Raw genomic sequence first — 16903 nt, 5'->3', positions numbered from 1 at the left:
GTCCTGACGAATGGAGATCCTGGCCCCTTCGAATTTGAGCTTCTGTTTCGCACCAAGCGCTAATATCTGAATTTTATCCGCCGGGAAATGAAGCTTAATGACAACTATGTGGGGCATCCTGGGTTTAGGTCGACTGAGACCTCTGTGGCACCTGTCCAGTTGGATCCTGCCTTTCTTGGTTTCCATGTGAAGAAGTTTGGGCAGCCATGTTTCAAAGAAAAGTAGCACATTGCTCCCTTCAATCCCTTCTTTGACACCAAAGATCCTGATATTATCCGTCCGGGATCTTGCCTCATGGTCATCCATGCGGTTAGTGAGGGCAGCAAGTTTATTTTCTGTGTCTGCTAGCCTGCCTTCCAAATCAGCAATGATGTCTTCAGCACTAGAAATGCGGTTTTCTACCTCCTCAATATGCTGTGATTCACTTTCCAGCTTGGCCGTAATGATATCCAGTTTGTTGGAAATCATGGACATCTTCTCTTCCATGACGGCCGCAACTTTACCCATAGTCTCCGCCGCTACCGCAGCTACAAGGTTAGCTCCTGCTACCTCGCCATCTTTAGCAGTAGCTCCACTGTCGACTTGCTGGCTAGTAGTTCTCTGGACCGGCACTTTTGCAGTCTTGTTTGTCTGCATTTCTCGGCCAGAGATGTTCATCGACCACTCATGTTTCAATATATTAAGTATTGCTACAAATATGACTCTTAAAATATAAGTTTGTGGATAATTCTGCCGGGAGCTAACTGGCCTCGCTCCTCTCAGTACGACGTCATCACCGGAACCAGGAACCTTTTTATAAAACATGTGAATTCCTTTTTTACAACAGTCAACTGCCTCCATAATAATAATGTTATAAGGAGTTCGGTCTAGAACTGCTCTATTTGAAAAGTGTCCTGAGATAACTTCTGTAATGAATTGGTGCTATACAAATAAAACTGAATTGAATTGAATTGAATGTCACCTGGTAAAGGGTTAGAGAGACTTTTATTTTGTAGGGGAAGAGGTGAGTGAAGGGTTAAAGTGTTTCAGTCATAACTGCAGATGCTGCAGATACACTCGCTTTGCGCCTCTGGTGTGTGTAGCATTTTAATGTGACACTGATTAAATTTGTCAGCAGAGAAAAAGAAGAGCAGCTGAGAGGAGAAGAAGAACATGCCCCTCTTCTCATTTCTCAGTTTCTACATCCTCGTCTCCTGTCCTCGTCTCTTCTCCTCGTCTCCTGTCCTCCTCTCCTGTCCTCGTCTCCTCTCCTCGTCTCCTTTCCTTGTCTCCTCTCCTCGTCTCCTGTCCTCATCTCCTGTCATAACGTTGACAGCAGTGTGAACAGTAAAGCAGTTGAAGTGTCAGGGCACCAGTGGGGTCGGTAGTTGTATTTATTTAAATTGTTAAACCTATATTTAACAAAAAAACCTCAATGAGATTAAGAATCTGCTGTTTTCTGGCCGACAGGCAGCAAAGTCCCAGTTACAAACAACAGAAAACACAGAATATGACCCGAAATCTGAAATAGGATTATAAAACCATGAATAACATGTCTCATACAGCTCTAACCCATTTACAAGATTTAATTCTAAAAACTAACATTAATGTCACCTTAAAACAACACAGGAGCTATAAAACCACAACAATCCCTAATCTAGAACAACTTAATAAAGACACATTGAGTCTGAGACACCTTAAAATCTTCAGCGGACAGAAAATGATCAGAGCTGATGATTAGTTAGTTAAAAGACATTCTGATCTAAAAAAAATTTAACATATTATTGTTTGAATGAGAAACTGATAGACAATGTTCAGGGAGACAAAGACACAGAACGTCTGTCCACAGTGAGTTACTATATGATAAGTTACCTGAAAAGGAGCAACAGTGGAAACACCAGTGCCTTTCTGAAAAGTTTAAAAAGGGATTTTCAACCAGTAACACTTGGAGCAGTCACACAGAAAGATTAAGCTTTCTCAAAACAGAAGCTGTGTGAATGTGTTTTTTCCTCTAGAATGCAGAAAGCTGACCCTGTCATCAATGTTCAAATCAAGTAGGAAGATCTGTAAAATGATGATGTCTTCCTCAAGGTGGAGCTTACTGGGAATGTGCAGGACTTCAAATACAGAGAAGCAAGGAAGCATGGCCTCTTGTTCTGAACAATCAACAGCACAGACGGGCATGGCTACAACCAGTCATCGGCCTGGAGAGAAAAATGTTTCCATCCACAAAGGTACATTACATTCAACATTTACACAAAGTGCAAACAGAGCGCAATGTCATCCAAAACTGATCATTTCCATTCCACCAGCTACTGCTCCCATGCTTGTGAGAACAACAGTCCATCCCGATTCACTGTTATGGGGATGGACAGACCTCAGTAAGGGGCCTCACTCAGTCCCTGTTAAGGTTCAGGTGGTGCCTGATGTTCACTCACTGTCAACCAGGTGAGCAGTGGCCCCTTCAACTGAGAGTCTGATGAGGAGATAGCATACCAGTGTTAGGAGAGAGAGACAAGTCCATGCAGACAGAACAGTGGTGAGACAGCTGAACATGTTGATGTAAAAACCTGTCACTCCTTTCTTGTGTGTTTGTGTGTGTAAGGCAATAGTAATAATGTTAATGTTAATCATAATGAAGCATTTCTCTCTCAGCAGTGTATATTTGGACCTGTTTCTGCCTCTCCACTCTGCATTGACAAGTGGCCTGTCTTACCTGTCCAGGTGAGTCGGTCGGTCTATCTATCTCTCTGCCAATTTAACTTACTTTAATAACTGTCTCCTTTCTTGCTTTAGGTGATGAAGGAAGTTCATCCCTCCTTCTTCTCTTCACGGTTTTCTTCCAGATTCACTCTACTGACCGACTACAGACACAGTAAGATCTGTCTTTCTGTCTCCCTGTCTGTCTGTGGCTGGTTGTAATATTGTGTTTTTGCTAATGTTCAGAAACAGAATCAGACTCAGAGTCAGATTTATTGCCAGGTAGGTTTTTACACATTCAAGGAATTTGTCTTGGTGCAATGGTGCATAAAATATACAATCACACAAAAATATACAAATCACACAAAATTTACACAAGAATAAAGTACTTTTAAAATATAAATAAATAAAGATAAGAAAGATAAGAAAACTGTACAGAAGATGGGAGTGCATTAATGTAATGCATATATATAGGGTGGTTATAAGAGCCAGTGTCAGTGGGGGATTCAATTCAATTCAATTCAATTCAATTTTATTTGTATAGCGCCAATTCATAACAGAAGTTATCTCAGGACACTTTTCAAATAGAGCAGGTCTAGACCGAACTCTTTAACATTAATTACAGAGACCCAACAGTACCACCATGAGCAAGCACTTGGCGACAAGGCAAGGAAAACTGCCTGTTAAAAGGCAGAAACCTAGACAGATCCTCCGGCCTAGGTGGTGGCGTCTGTCTCGACCAGTTGGGGTGAGAGAGAGAGAGAGAGAGAGAGAGGAGAGCACAGACAGACAGGTGCACAGCAACAACAGTATTGGCAATGGCAGTCAAGCAGGACCATGGCAGGAGGCTCCACCAGGATCCATGAGAACCGCGAGACGAGAACACAAGAACTCCGGGAAGAAGGGAGTTAGTAACATGCATTATTGGGGATCCAGGTCTTGTTAATGAGGCCAGCTGCAGATTGAAAGAAACTGTTCTTGTGGCGTGAGGTTTTGGTAATGATGGACTGCAGCCTCCTGCCAGAGGGGAGTGATTCAAAGAGTTTGTGACCAGGGTGGGAGGGGTCAGCCACAATCTTGCCAGCACGCACCAGGGTCCTAGAGGCGTACAGGTCCTGGAGGGATGGCAGATTGCGGCTGATCACCTTCTCAGCAGATTGAATGATACCCTGCAGTCTGCCCTTGTCCTTGGCAGTGGCAGCAGCATACCAGATGGTGATGGAAGAGGTGAGGATGGACTCAATGATGGCGGTGTAGAAGTGCACCATCATCGTCTTTGGCAGGTTGAACTTCCCCAGCTGCCACAGGAAATACATCCTCTGCTGGGCTTTCTTGGGGAGGGAGCTGATGTTCAGCCACTTTAGGTCCTGGGTAATGATGGTACCCAGGAAGCAGAAGGACTCCACAGACTCAACTGGGGAGTCACACAGGATGATGGGGGCGGTATTTTTGGACCCAGCAGCCTACATAAATATCTTAGTCCGTCACCTGAGAATCTGTATCTCTCAATGAGATAGTCATCTCCAACGGCCAATGGGTCTGACCTGTCCTGGAAGACTCTTTCATGCCTAAATGCTCGTCTAAAGATTAGGGCTTCCTCATCCAATACATCCTCCAAGAAGCAAGCCATTATGAAGAGGGAATAGGTGAATGGGAGTTGGATAGATAGATAGATAGATAGATAGATAGATAGATAGATAGATAGATAGATAGATAGATATTTCTTTATTTGTCCCGCAATGGGGAAATTCCAATGTAACAGCAGCAAGGTGGATAGAGAGAAAACAGTATAAATAAACAGTAAGAGCAGGGAAATAATAAAAACACTATGTACTAGATGTGTGTGTATATATATAGTATGTATATATATACATACTATATTGCCCTTGTCACAGATTTCATTGAAAACACCTTTGCAACTTCATCAGCTGTGTTTTGTAATCTCAATTACTGCAATAAAACACATATTTATGAAACCTCTGACGGCATTTTGACAAGCAGTCTTCATTAGCATAGCAATATAACACTTGTCCTGAGTAATAATGCTACCACTTGAATCAATATAAAAAGACTGTTGCAATTACAAACAGCCAACAGATTTAAATGAAATGAGAAATGACAATATATGTAATATTTTAATGCAGGATAATTAAAATGATGCAACATACTTAGAAAGACCATGGACATGCTGTAAAACACATTAATTCCTCACAGGATTGACGATGGAAATACAGGTGAATCACTAGGATTAATCTTAGCCTGGTTGTTAGCCTGGTCTGGAGCAGGCTAGCTGCAGAGAATAAATCACCATAGTAACTTGGCGGGGATAAGTTTGACCTGTTTTCATGCAACAGACTTGAGGCTAAATTCAGCCAGGATAACCAACATATCCCGGCTTAATCCCTTATCTTGGTTTTGTGCAATACCCCTCTGGTGATGTTCTGATGTTGGTAATGTGGTGATGTTGTTGGCGATGTGATGTTCTTGGTAATGTTGTGATGTTGTTGGTGTTGTTGCGATGTTGTTGGTAATGTGTTGTTGTTGGTAATGTTGTTGGTGATGTTCTTTGTGTTGTTGCGATGTTGTTGGTAATGTTGTGATGTTGTTGGTAATGTTGTGATGTTGGAAATGGGAAGTTGTTGGTGAGGTGATGTTGTTGGTAATGTGATGTTCTTGGTAATGTTGTTGCTGTTGTTGTGATGTTCTTGGTAATGTTGTGATGTTGGTGATGTTATAATGATGTTATAATGTTGTTATGTTCTTGGTATTGTTGTGATATTGTTGGTTATGTTGTTGGTGATGTTGTTGGTGATGTTGTGATGTTGGTAATGTTGTTGGTAATGTTGTATTGATGTTGTTGGCAAGGTTGGTGATGTTGTGATGTTGGTGATGTTCTGATGTTGGTAATGTTGTGATGTTGTTGGCGATGTGATGTTCTTGGTAATGTTGTGATGTTGGTGTTGTTCAATTCAATTCAATTCAATTTTATTTGTATAGCACCAATTCATAACAGAAGTTATCTCAGGACATTGTGATGTTGTGATGTTGTTGGTAATGTTGTTGGTAATGTTGTTGGTGATGTTGTTGGTATTGTTGTGATGTTGTAAATGTGAAGTTGTTGGTGATGTGATGTTGTTGGTAATCTGATGTTGTTGGTAATGTTGTTGGTGTTGTTGTGATGTTGTGATGTTGTTGGTGATGTTATAATGATGTTGTTGTAATGTTGTTGTGATGTTGTTGTAATGTCATGTTCTTGGTATTGTGACATTGTTGGTTATGTTGTTGGTGGTGTTGTTGTGATGTTGTTGGTGATGTTGTGATGTTGGTAATGTTGTTGTGATGTTATTGTCATGTTGTTGTGATGTTGTTGCTAATGTTGTTGGTAATGTTGTGATGTTAGTAATGTGATGTTGTTGGTAATGTTGGATGACTTTGTGATGTTGGCAAATTAAGTTTTATAACTAGGTTCGTGAACAAAGACCACTCCCCGAACTCATCTCATTTCTGTTCAATACATATTTAAGCACACCTTTTCCGTTTACTCCCTCCTTGGCTAATTTTCTACAACGTCAGAACCAAAATACGAAAACGAAAGCAATACCTAAAATCATGGAAAACGAAATCATACTCAACCCGTCAGACAGCAAACTGTTTGACGACATCCCAGAGTCCTCTTCTTCACCTATCATCCCTCCTCGTCAGCCAGCCCGGACCCTTTCAACCATCCACGCTGTCAGGCGCTCCCAGCCTCCGTCCAACGGCGGCTCCAACGCCATCTGGCCTTATCCCCCCCACAGCTCCAGGGGAAGATCTCATGCCCGACGTCCGACCGACACTCCTTCCTTGAGCCGCTCCGGGCAAAGCCTCCGCAACCCTTCCCCACCTCGCCGTCTCGCTGATCGTCCCTCGGCTCCAAACATCTCGGAGCGGACAGTCGTTCGCCTGAAGCACGCCCTCACTCAGCGGAACATAACCTTCCACAGCACCGACAATAAGGCGAAACTGTTCCAGCTCTTCAAAAACTACCAGCAGAGCAGCACCCCACATCGCAGAACTCCACGGCCACTTCCGGGTTCACAGCCTCGCGCCCGCGGCAGCACCAGTGACGTCATCATGCACCCAGCCCAGCCTCCCTCACCGGCCCTCCCAGAGGGCCAGGTCATACTGAACCCAGATCATGCATTTCTCGCTCCTAATACATCTTCTTCCGTACCCCACACTTTACCAACAACCCGAGCACATGCATCCCTTCATCCCAGCATCCTTTCTTCTTCTCTAATTCCTAACTTCCCTGTCCCTCCTGCTTCGGCTATAATTCCTACTCTGATTGCACAGAGCGTGCCCATAATAACGGTCCACGGCAACATTGTCAGTCAAAACCCATACTTTCCTCCTGTCTCTTCTTTAACCCTAACCTTAACCACTGAGGCTTTAAAAAAATCACCCTGACCATATGTTAATGTCAATTACCTCATCCAAGGATTCAAAAACGGATTTCACCCAGGTTTACAAGTCATACCAGATTCCTCTCACACATGCCACAACCTGCAGTCTGCCACCTCCCAGCCCGATATGGTCGACAAACTCTTGGACAAAGAAATCAAAGATAGATTCATTATCGGTCCATTCTACATTCCACCGTTCAGTCCATTTAGAATCAGCCCAATCGGGATCGCCACCAGGAAATATTCAGGAAAAAAGAGACTCATCATAGACCTCTCATCCCCCCACAGCTCCCCAGTCCCAAGCATCAACAGCTTAATCCCCAGCCCAGGCTTTTCCATGCACTACGCAACAATAGATCACGCCATCTCCCTCATCAGCACAGCTGGCCAAGGAGCATGGTTGGCTAAAGCAGACATCACCAGCACATTCAAAGTCCTTCCCATCTGCCCAGACTTCTGGCATCTCTTAGGCATTCAGTGGAAGGGCGCATACTACTTCGCCGTGCGCCTCACCAAAAGCAGCCCAAAAATATTTGATACATTATCTGAATCTTGTTTAACAAATACAGACTCCCCTACATCGTTCACCTCCTAGACGACTTCCTTACAGTGATGCCATCCTCTTCTCCCCCGTCACACGGTCTCAATACCCTGATCTCTGCTTTCAACGAGCTCGGAGTCCCTCTGTCCCCGGAGAAAACTGAGGGCCCCAGCACATCCCTGGAATTCCTCAGGCATTACTCTCAACTCCGTTTCACTCCAAGCATCCCTGCCCACCAAAAAAAGTACACCGGATTTCTTTAATCATTTCAAATTTCCTCCTGGCTCACAAAACGTCAACTTCTCTCGCTGCTTGGCCACCTCAACTACGCAATCTGCATCATCCCCCAAGGTCGATCCTTTTTGTCACACCTGCTTTCCATAGCCTCCTCCGTCCCATCTCTCCACGACAACGTCACACTGGACAACGCATGTAAAATGGAGCTAAAATTATGGCACCAGTTCCTCTTGTCATGGAATGGCATCTCTTTCTTGTATGACACACACATCACTTCACAAGACATCCAGCTTTTCACAGACGCAGCTCCTTCCGTCGGATTTGGCGGCTACTTTAGCGGCAAGTGGTTTTCAGCCAAATGGCCCCCCGAGTTCTCATCGCTCTCCCCTTCCTCCACCATCTATGAAATGTACCCTGTCATCATCGCAGCTTTTCTTTGGGGCCACAAATGGTCAAAGAAAAGTGATCACCATCCACTCCAATAACAGCGCCGTCGTAGACATCATCAACAAGGGACGTTCACAATGCCTAGACATCATGCAGTTCGTCAGGAAGCTCACCTTAGTTTCGGCACAACACCAATTCGTCATCAGAGCATCTCACATCCCTGGCCATAAAAACACAATCACTGACGCACTCTCTTGCTTTTTTTCTACTTAAGTGGTATAAACTTTTTTATCAAACTATCCTCCGGAGCACCATGCCAAGCCACTTCTCATTCCCATATCATCATGATAATCAAAGGTCTCCGCAAATCATAAACGCATCCCTCACCAAAACACTTGCCCTTAACTTCAGACCTTCTCACTCGCTGCATCAGAACTCTCCAAGAAGGCTATTCATCCCTGTATATTGATAAGGTCCTGGAATCCATGTTCCTTCTAGCTTTCTTTGGTTTTCTGCGCTGCTCCGAATTCACAGCTTCTATCCTCAAACATGATCCTTCTCACCATGCTTCCATGTCTGACTATTCCTTTCATTCCAATCATGAAAGGAATGTTGTGATATTGTTGGTTATGTTGTTGTAACTTTGATGTGTTGTTCTTGGTAATGTTGTTGGCATTGTTCTTGTTGATGAATTCACCAAGATCCAGAGACAAGGTTATTTTACTTTACAGAATGTGGTCTGAGTTTAGGATTGTGTCACTGATGGTTTCTGACAACACAGTCACATGACCATGTGTCTGCTGTCACAATGTCTCATCTTTTAACGGAGGATCAACGTTAGCCGCAGGAACTCACTTCTTCTGTCACATCTTATCGCTTTCTTTTTCTTTAACCGAAGAAAATGTTGGTTTCAGTTCAGGTCTAAGAGTTAAATAAAGTTCCAGTCTCAGATGATGGTGGAGGTGTAGTTCAGTTCTTCAGATCAGTGACTGTTTGTTTCTCTCAGCAGTTTCAATAAAGTTTTATTCTTTCAGAGAAGCAAGGGATGAGTGGAGGAAAAGTCTCTTATGAAGGAGCTTTACTGCTGAGGACAGGGAGAATGGACGACAACAAACAGGTGAGTCCTCACCTCCATCAGCTGAGTGTTACACCGTGTCCTTTGGGGGTCTTTGGAGGCCTCTAGGTACAAACAAACACCCTGTATTACAGTGCACTGTATATATAAAAACATATCTTTTTAAAATGAAAACCTATTAAAATCACCTTTCTGTTGCTGCTGTGGTTGGAGCTTCTTTCAATGTACAGTTAGTTTAGTTAAGTGGTTCCCAATCTGTGCCCTGGGCCCTAAACAGGTCACCAGATCAATCTGGGGTTCAGTACTGTAGTACTTTAACATACTGTGTATATATTCTGAGTATCCAGTACTGTAGTACTTTAACATACTGTGTACATATTCTGAGTAAAACACTTTTTAATCAATAATCAATTGTAGAAATATTGATTATTATTTGTCAGGTCATTTTTACATTTAACTGAGCTCTAACAGACTTCTCTGGACCAGTAATCAATGACCAATAATCAGGAGGTTATTGATTACTGATTACTTCCCCTGCTGATTAACTAATGATTGTTTGACTGATTGATTGATTGGTGTATGTGTGCAGTATGTTGGTGTGTCTGCAGACAGAGGAGAGGAGGAAGACGAGGAAGATGAGGAGGAGGGAAGTGTAAGGAAAGACAAACGTCCTGTCGCTTCCACTCCAGTCCCAGGGTCGCCATGGTAACTGCAGCTCTGTCTCACACACACACACACACACACACACACACACACAATGTTTCTACTGTTTTCTGACTCTAATGTTCCTTCAGCTGTTACCGTGACGACCAACTGATGGTCTGACCAACAGTGTCTGTCTGTCTGTCTGTCTGTCTGTCTGCGGGATAATGCCCTTCGAAGAGCTTCACAGTCGGACGGCTCTGGCCAAAAACTGATAATACCTCGTTGGGCATTATCCCTTACTTACATTATATATATCTTATATTGTATTGTATTGTATTATATTATATTATATTATATTATGTTATGTTATATTATATTGTAATATATTATATTAGATTAAATTATATCATATTATATTTTATGAAATTGTATTATATTATATTATATTATTGTCCTATGAAGAGAAAATAATGCATCAGTAAGATATGTTGAGTTTTCAGTCTCACCAGCGTTGCTCTGTTTTAACCTGTCTGGTTACCATGGTAACAGATGCTGCACACCTGAGCTGATATATTGTGTGTGCCACTGAGGATGTTTTTACACTGCTGCTACTGCATTGATGGGTCTATTAGTATTGATCAAAGATAATACTAATTGTTTTCTTCTTTTCTATCTATTTTATTATAACCATTTGATATGGTTCAGACATTGAATGCAGGCCTGTGATTGGTCCATTTAATGTTAACGCAGACTGAGTTCAACTGGTTCCACATGACCCCCCTCTGGACTTTGGTTGACTCTGATAAGAACACTAACTGGGGCGTTCAGAATCTGTGAATCTGTGTGTGTGTGTGTGTGTGCTCAGGTGTGTGGTCTGGACTGGAGACGACCGGGTCTTCTTCTTTAATCCTACAATGCACCTCTCGGTCTGGGAGAGACCAGGAGAGCTGATTGGTCGAGACATCAGCCGCATCATCGAGGACCCACCCCACAAGAGGAAGAGGACAACACCTGCTGGTCTGTCATCTCACCTGTGTCCGTTCACCTGTCTGTCACATTACCTGTCTGTCATCTCACCCATCTGTAATCTAGACTAGTTTGATCTGAGAGTGGTGCATTAAGCTGGACGACTCACTGAGAAGATGATGATGATGATGATGATGATGATATACTTTATTGATCCCCTAGGGGAAATTGTTCTTTTCACTCTTTTTTATACACACACACACAGGCTGAAATGCACACTTCATGCACTTGTGGACATGCAAAGGGGAGAGAGATGGTGGAGTGATGGGGCTGCAACGTTAATCGCGCCCGATGAGCAGGTTTTGGGGTTAGGGCACCTCTGCAGTACACCTCTGCAGTACACGGGAGGTGAAACTGGAACCTCTCCAGCTACCAGTCCACACTCCATATTTTGTGGTCTGTGGGACTTGAACCGGCGAACCTCCGGTTCCCAAGCCAAGTCCCTACACACTGTGCTACTGCCGCAAGAATGAGCTGTCAATCACAAGGTAGCCCCGCCCTAAAGCATACCCTGCTTTATGGTCTATTTTACTCTGCTGCTGTATGGAAGAAGAAATTAGAGACTGAGACCAGAAATTCATCAGGAAACTGTTTACTGAGCTCATTCTCCCTTAGAGTGAATGGGTTTATATTGCAGCCAGTGGAGCTCCCCCTGTCATCTCACCTGTTTGTAAACTCATCTGTCTGTCACCTTACTTGTCTGTTGTTTCACCTGTCTGTCATCTCACCTGTCTGTCACTTCACCTGTTTGTAAACTCACCTGTCTGTCACCTTACCTGTCTGTTGTTTCACCTGTCTGTTGAATCTCTTTCTGACAGACAGCAGCTCTGGCTGTCAATCATCTGGTCGCCACGGTAACAATGAAGATGATGAACATGAACACAACTTCAAAAGGAACAGGTGAGTCAGATGGAGCCAATCAGAGAGCAGCACAGATGTTAAAGGTCAAAAGAATTTGTTTGTTTTAGTTTATTATTGTTTTTTATGTAAAATATTGTGATGTCATCATCAATGTTGTGATTGGTTAAATGTTGACTTTGTCTCTCTCTTTCTCTCTCTCTCTAGAATAGAGGAACCAATGTCTCTCGTCCCTCATCCAGGAGAAGTTAAACTCCTCCCACTGGAGCTTCGTGTGGCTCATTTTAGAGAAATGATGCTTGAAAGAGGGGTAATACACATATATTCAATTCAATTCAATTCAATTTTATTTGTATAGCGCCAATTCATAACAGAAGTTATCTCAGGACACTTTTCAAATAGAGCAGGTCTAGACCGAACTCTTTATAACATTAATTACAGAGACCCAACAGTACCACCATGAGCAAGCACTTGGCGACAAGGGCAAGGAAAAACTGCCTGTTAAAAGGCAGAAACCTAGGACAGATCCTCCGGCTCTAGGTGGGTGGTCGTCTGTCTCGACCAGTTGGGGTGAGAGAGAGAGAGAGAGACAGAGAGAGAGAGAGAGAGAGGCAGAGAGAGAGAGAGACAGACAGACAGACAGGTGCACAGCAACAACAGTATTGGCAATGGCAGTCAAGCAGGACCATGGCAGGAGGCTCCACCAGGATCCATGAGAACCTGCGAGACGAGAAAGCACAAGAACTCCGGGGAAGAAGTGGAGTTAGTAACATGCATTAATGGGACATGAATGAGTGCAGAAAGAGAGAGGAAGAGAGTAGCTCAGTGCACCATGGGAAATCCCCCGATAGTCTAGGCCTATAGCAGCAAATATGTATTATACATGAGTATATAAACACATATATATACATATATATATATATATATATATTGGGGGGGGGGGATTGTGAAGTCATGTGTCTGAGACCTGATAGGGAGTCCGGGGTCATTCAGTCTTTAAGATAAATCTGTACACTTTAATGCATTTTGAGAGTAAGAATAATCACTTATTGTTATAATATCAGAAATAAAATACTGTAAATGTAGTTTGTTACATCCGTATCATGGACAGTACTTTTTGTTCACACTCTAACCATGGAAACAGACAAACAACAATCATACTGAAGGAAAAGTCTTATGAGCAGCTCAGAGCGCTTTGTTTGTTATATACACCTGTGTATATTTTCACTCAGTGAACTGTAAAAGATGGTTATTGACAGACAAATCCAATCCAATCCAATCCAACTTCATTTGTTAAGCACTTTAAAAACAACCAACGTTGACCAAAGTGCTGTACAGGAGAATAAATAAGACATCATTAATGTAAACAGTGATAAATACATTGATCTGCGTCTGTCCCGAGGTGTCGGCATTCTCCACCTGGGAGAAGGAACTCCATAAGATGGTGTTTGACCCTCGATACCTGCTGCTGACCTCAGATCAGAGGAAACAGGTTTGAATACACAACAAACAACAAACAGTTTGAGATTAATTCACATTGTTGTCTTATACACATCTGTGTTTGTGTGTGTGCATGTGCGTACAGGTGTTTGATAAGTTTGTGAAGAGCAGGGTGAAGGACGAGTACAAAGAGAAGAAGAGTAAACTGCAGAAAGCCAGAGAAGATTTCAAACAGTTGCTGGAGGAGGCAAAGATCACCAGCAGGTATCTCATTAATTATTCCGCTGTGTTTCTGTAAAATCTGACCAGAGTACAGCTCCTCCTCACCTGGAGCAGTGTGGTGTTTGTCTGTCTGTCAGATCACACCTGTTGTCTCTGTTTATTCAGCTAGAACAAAAATACTGAGTTCATCTTATTCAGACTGCAGTATGGGTGTCCACCTCTAAGAGGATCTGATACATATCCAGATACCTGGACCTCGATACCATTCAGGGACATTTTAATCTGGAACAATGAGATATGATCTGATACAGTTCTTAACATTGGTTTAATGTAGACATTTATTTTACATTCTAAATTAAAATAAGTTAATAAAAGTAACATTGCTTACCTTCAGATACATATATTTTATAAAATACCAGCGAATCCCAAGTATTTCTGGGAAAAAACTAATTCAGTTGAGTTACAGTCATTGTGTTTGTTGCTTTTCCAACAGACAGACAGACACATGTTCTGCACTGATTATACCATAGACCTCGTCCAGTTGGAGCAACGTTGTGTCTGGAAAGTGTTTAATATCTTGCGTGTCGTTGCTTGTGCTAGCTGTGTTAGCAGCCACGGACTCCTCATCGTTCTCGAGAACCTCTCATGCGGTTGACCTCACTCTTGGCAGTGCTCTCCTATTGGTCCTCAGTAACACAGTTGCCAAGTGATGCTGCTATAGCGCCATCTATTAGCCAAATGGCACCAAATTGGTGACAGTCACTCAGACCACCAAATGTAAATAGTAAATGGACTGTACTTGTATAGCACCTTTCTAGTCTTCCGACCACTCAAAGCATTGTACACTACATGCCACATTCACCATCCGGTCACAATCATACACTTATGGCTACCATGCAAGGTGCCAACTGCTCATCAGAACAGAAACTAAGCATTCAATTTGGTGTCTGGTGCAATAAGAGGTGCCAGGGATCGAATCACCAACCTTCTGAATAGTGGACTACACACCTACCGCAACCACACCTTCCTGCTCCAACAGAGAGTGAAGTAAATGTATATATGGTAGATGGACTGTACTTGTACAGTGCCTTTTTAGTCTTCTGACCACTAAAATTGCTTTTACACTACAGCCACATTCACCCTTACACACATATTCACACAGTGATGCCAAAGACCAGCAAACAGAAACTAACTAATTCATTCACATTCACACAATTCAATTCAATTCATTTCAATTCAATTCAATTTTATTTGTACAGCGTCAATTCATAAAAGAAGTTATCTCAGGACACTTTTCAAATAGAGCAGGTCTAGACCGAACTCTTTATAACATTATTTACAGAGACCCAACAGTACCACCATGAGCAAGCACTTGGCGACAAGGGCAAGGAAAAACTGCCTGTTAAAAGGCAGAAACCTAGGACAGATCCTCCGGCTCTAGGTGGGTGGTCGTCTGTCACGACCAGTTGGGGTGAGAGAGAGAGAGAGAGAGAGACACACAGACAGACAGACAGACAGACAAACAGACAGACAGAGAGAGAGAGAGAGAGAGACAGAAACAGAAACAGAAACAGAGAAAGACAGACAGGTGCACAGTAACAACAGTATTGGCAATGGAACTCTAGCAGGACCATGGCAGGAGGCTCCACCAGGATCGATAAGAACCTGCGAGACGAGAAAGCACAAGAACTCCGGGGAAGAAGTGAAGTTAGTAACATGCATTAAAGGGACATGAATGAGTGCAGAAAGAGAGAGGAAGAGAGGAGCTCAGTGCACCATGGGAAATCCCCTGATAGTCTAGGCCTATAGCAGCATAACTAAGGGATGGTTCAGGACTCACCTGATCCAGCTCTAACTATAAGCTTTATCAAAGAGGAATGTCTTAAGCCTACTCTTGAATGTGGTGAGGGTGTCTGCCTCCCGAACCACAACTGGAAGCTGGTTCCACAGGAGAGGAGCTTGGTAACTGAAGGCTCTGGCTCCTGTTCTACTTTTAGAGACTATAGGAACCACAAGTAGCCCTGCATTTAGAGAACGTAGTGTTCTAGAGGGGTAATAGGGTACTATGAGCTCTTTAAGATATGAATGGGCCTGACCATGAAGAGCTTTATAGGTGAGGAGGAGGATTTTAAATTCTATTCTACATTTTATAGGGAGCCAGTGCAGAGAAGCTAGTACAGGAGAGATGTGATCTCTTTTTCTAGTTCCTGTCAGTACTCGTGCTGCAGCGTTCTGAATTAATTGGAGCATTTTAATGGACTTATTGGGGCAACCTGATAATAAAGAGTTGCAGTAATCCAGCCTTGAAGTAACAAATGCATGGATTAGTTTTTCTGCATCTGTCTGTGATAGGATGTGTCTAATTTTTCTAATATTACGTAAATGAAAGAAGGCAGTCCTAGAGGTCTGCTTTATGTGGGAGTTAAATGACAAATCCTGTACAAGTCCAGTAAATAAACTACACTTAATACAAGAACCAATATCATTAAAGGAGGCAGAGGAATAACTAAACATCTGACACACTGAGCAGGACAGAGGAGAGGGAGAGGAAGAAGCCATAGCTAACTGCTAATGCTAATGAAGGTAGCGTGTATGAAAAACTTTTGAAAGTATCCAATCCAATCCAACTTTATTTGTTAAGCACTTTAAAAACAACCAAAGTTGACGAAGTGCTGTACAGGAGAATACATATGACATCATAAATGTAAACAGTGATGGTGATGATGAAGACCACTGTGAGGAATATAGACAGTGATGGCGATAACACTGGAAAGCTCCCGTGGCAGACAACACGGACGAAGTCCGACGGCGACGAGCTCGATGTCCGGGCTGCAGACTCGCTCTTTCACACAGACGTGCCCGTTGTTACACCACCTGTTGTTGATGAGCACGGACAGTCCCCCTCCTTTCTTCATGCCGGTCGCGATGGTGTCCCTGTCGGCTCGAACCGTCTGGAAGCAGGGAATGGTGATGTTGGAGTCCAGTATCTGCTCGTGTAGCCACTTTTGTAGGGTTTAAACCTCCTCTTCTTCATCCTCCGTTTAACCCCCGCTCTGCAGCCTCACCGTCTCCTCAGCTCCTCCGGTATTGAGGGTCTCTCTCCAGTCAGGATGCTCGGGGGCCGCAGGGCGATCATCTGGTCGTAAACAATGCGACTCGCCATCGCCACGGAGACCCGTGCAAACAAAAAATAAAAAGTGCTCAAAAATGCCAAAAAAGTATTTAGGCGACGTGAAAAAAGTAGTAAGAAAGTAAGAAAGTAAGAAAACAGTTAAAAATAGCTAAAAACACTGAAAACACACATAAACTACAACAATGATAGGAGCTGCCATGACAGGCTGCCGTTGT

General features: G+C 43.1%; 1 protein-coding gene across 5 annotated transcripts in view; it reads left to right on the top strand.

Annotated features, from left to right (window-relative positions):
- Window positions 1-16903, top strand: part of tcerg1l (transcription elongation regulator 1 like) — a 68846-nt gene that overhangs the window by 45869 nt on the left and 6074 nt on the right. For 3 of the 5 annotated variants that reach the window (XM_051417008.1, XM_051417004.1, XM_051417007.1), the window contains 10 exons: window positions 2071-2213; window positions 2635-2703; window positions 2776-2854; window positions 9324-9406; window positions 9954-10069; window positions 10875-11026; window positions 11854-11935; window positions 12101-12203; window positions 13296-13385; window positions 13479-13597. In XM_051417008.1, coding sequence (XP_051272968.1) covers window positions 2071-2213; window positions 2635-2703; window positions 2776-2854; window positions 9324-9406; window positions 9954-10069; window positions 10875-11026; window positions 11854-11935; window positions 12101-12203; window positions 13296-13385; window positions 13479-13597 — 1036 coding nt within the window. The remainder of the gene's footprint in view (window positions 1-2070; window positions 2214-2634; window positions 2704-2775; window positions 2855-9323; window positions 9407-9953; window positions 10070-10874; window positions 11027-11853; window positions 11936-12100; window positions 12204-13295; window positions 13386-13478; window positions 13598-16903) is intronic. The other 2 variants (XM_051417005.1, XM_051417006.1) reach the window with 2 other exon arrangements.

The sequence above is a fragment of the Dicentrarchus labrax genome, unplaced genomic scaffold (genome assembly GCF_905237075.1).
Source record: "Dicentrarchus labrax unplaced genomic scaffold, dlabrax2021, whole genome shotgun sequence".
NCBI lineage: Eukaryota > Metazoa > Chordata > Actinopteri > Moronidae > Dicentrarchus > Dicentrarchus labrax.
This window is presented reverse-complemented; position numbering and strand designations above follow the sequence as displayed.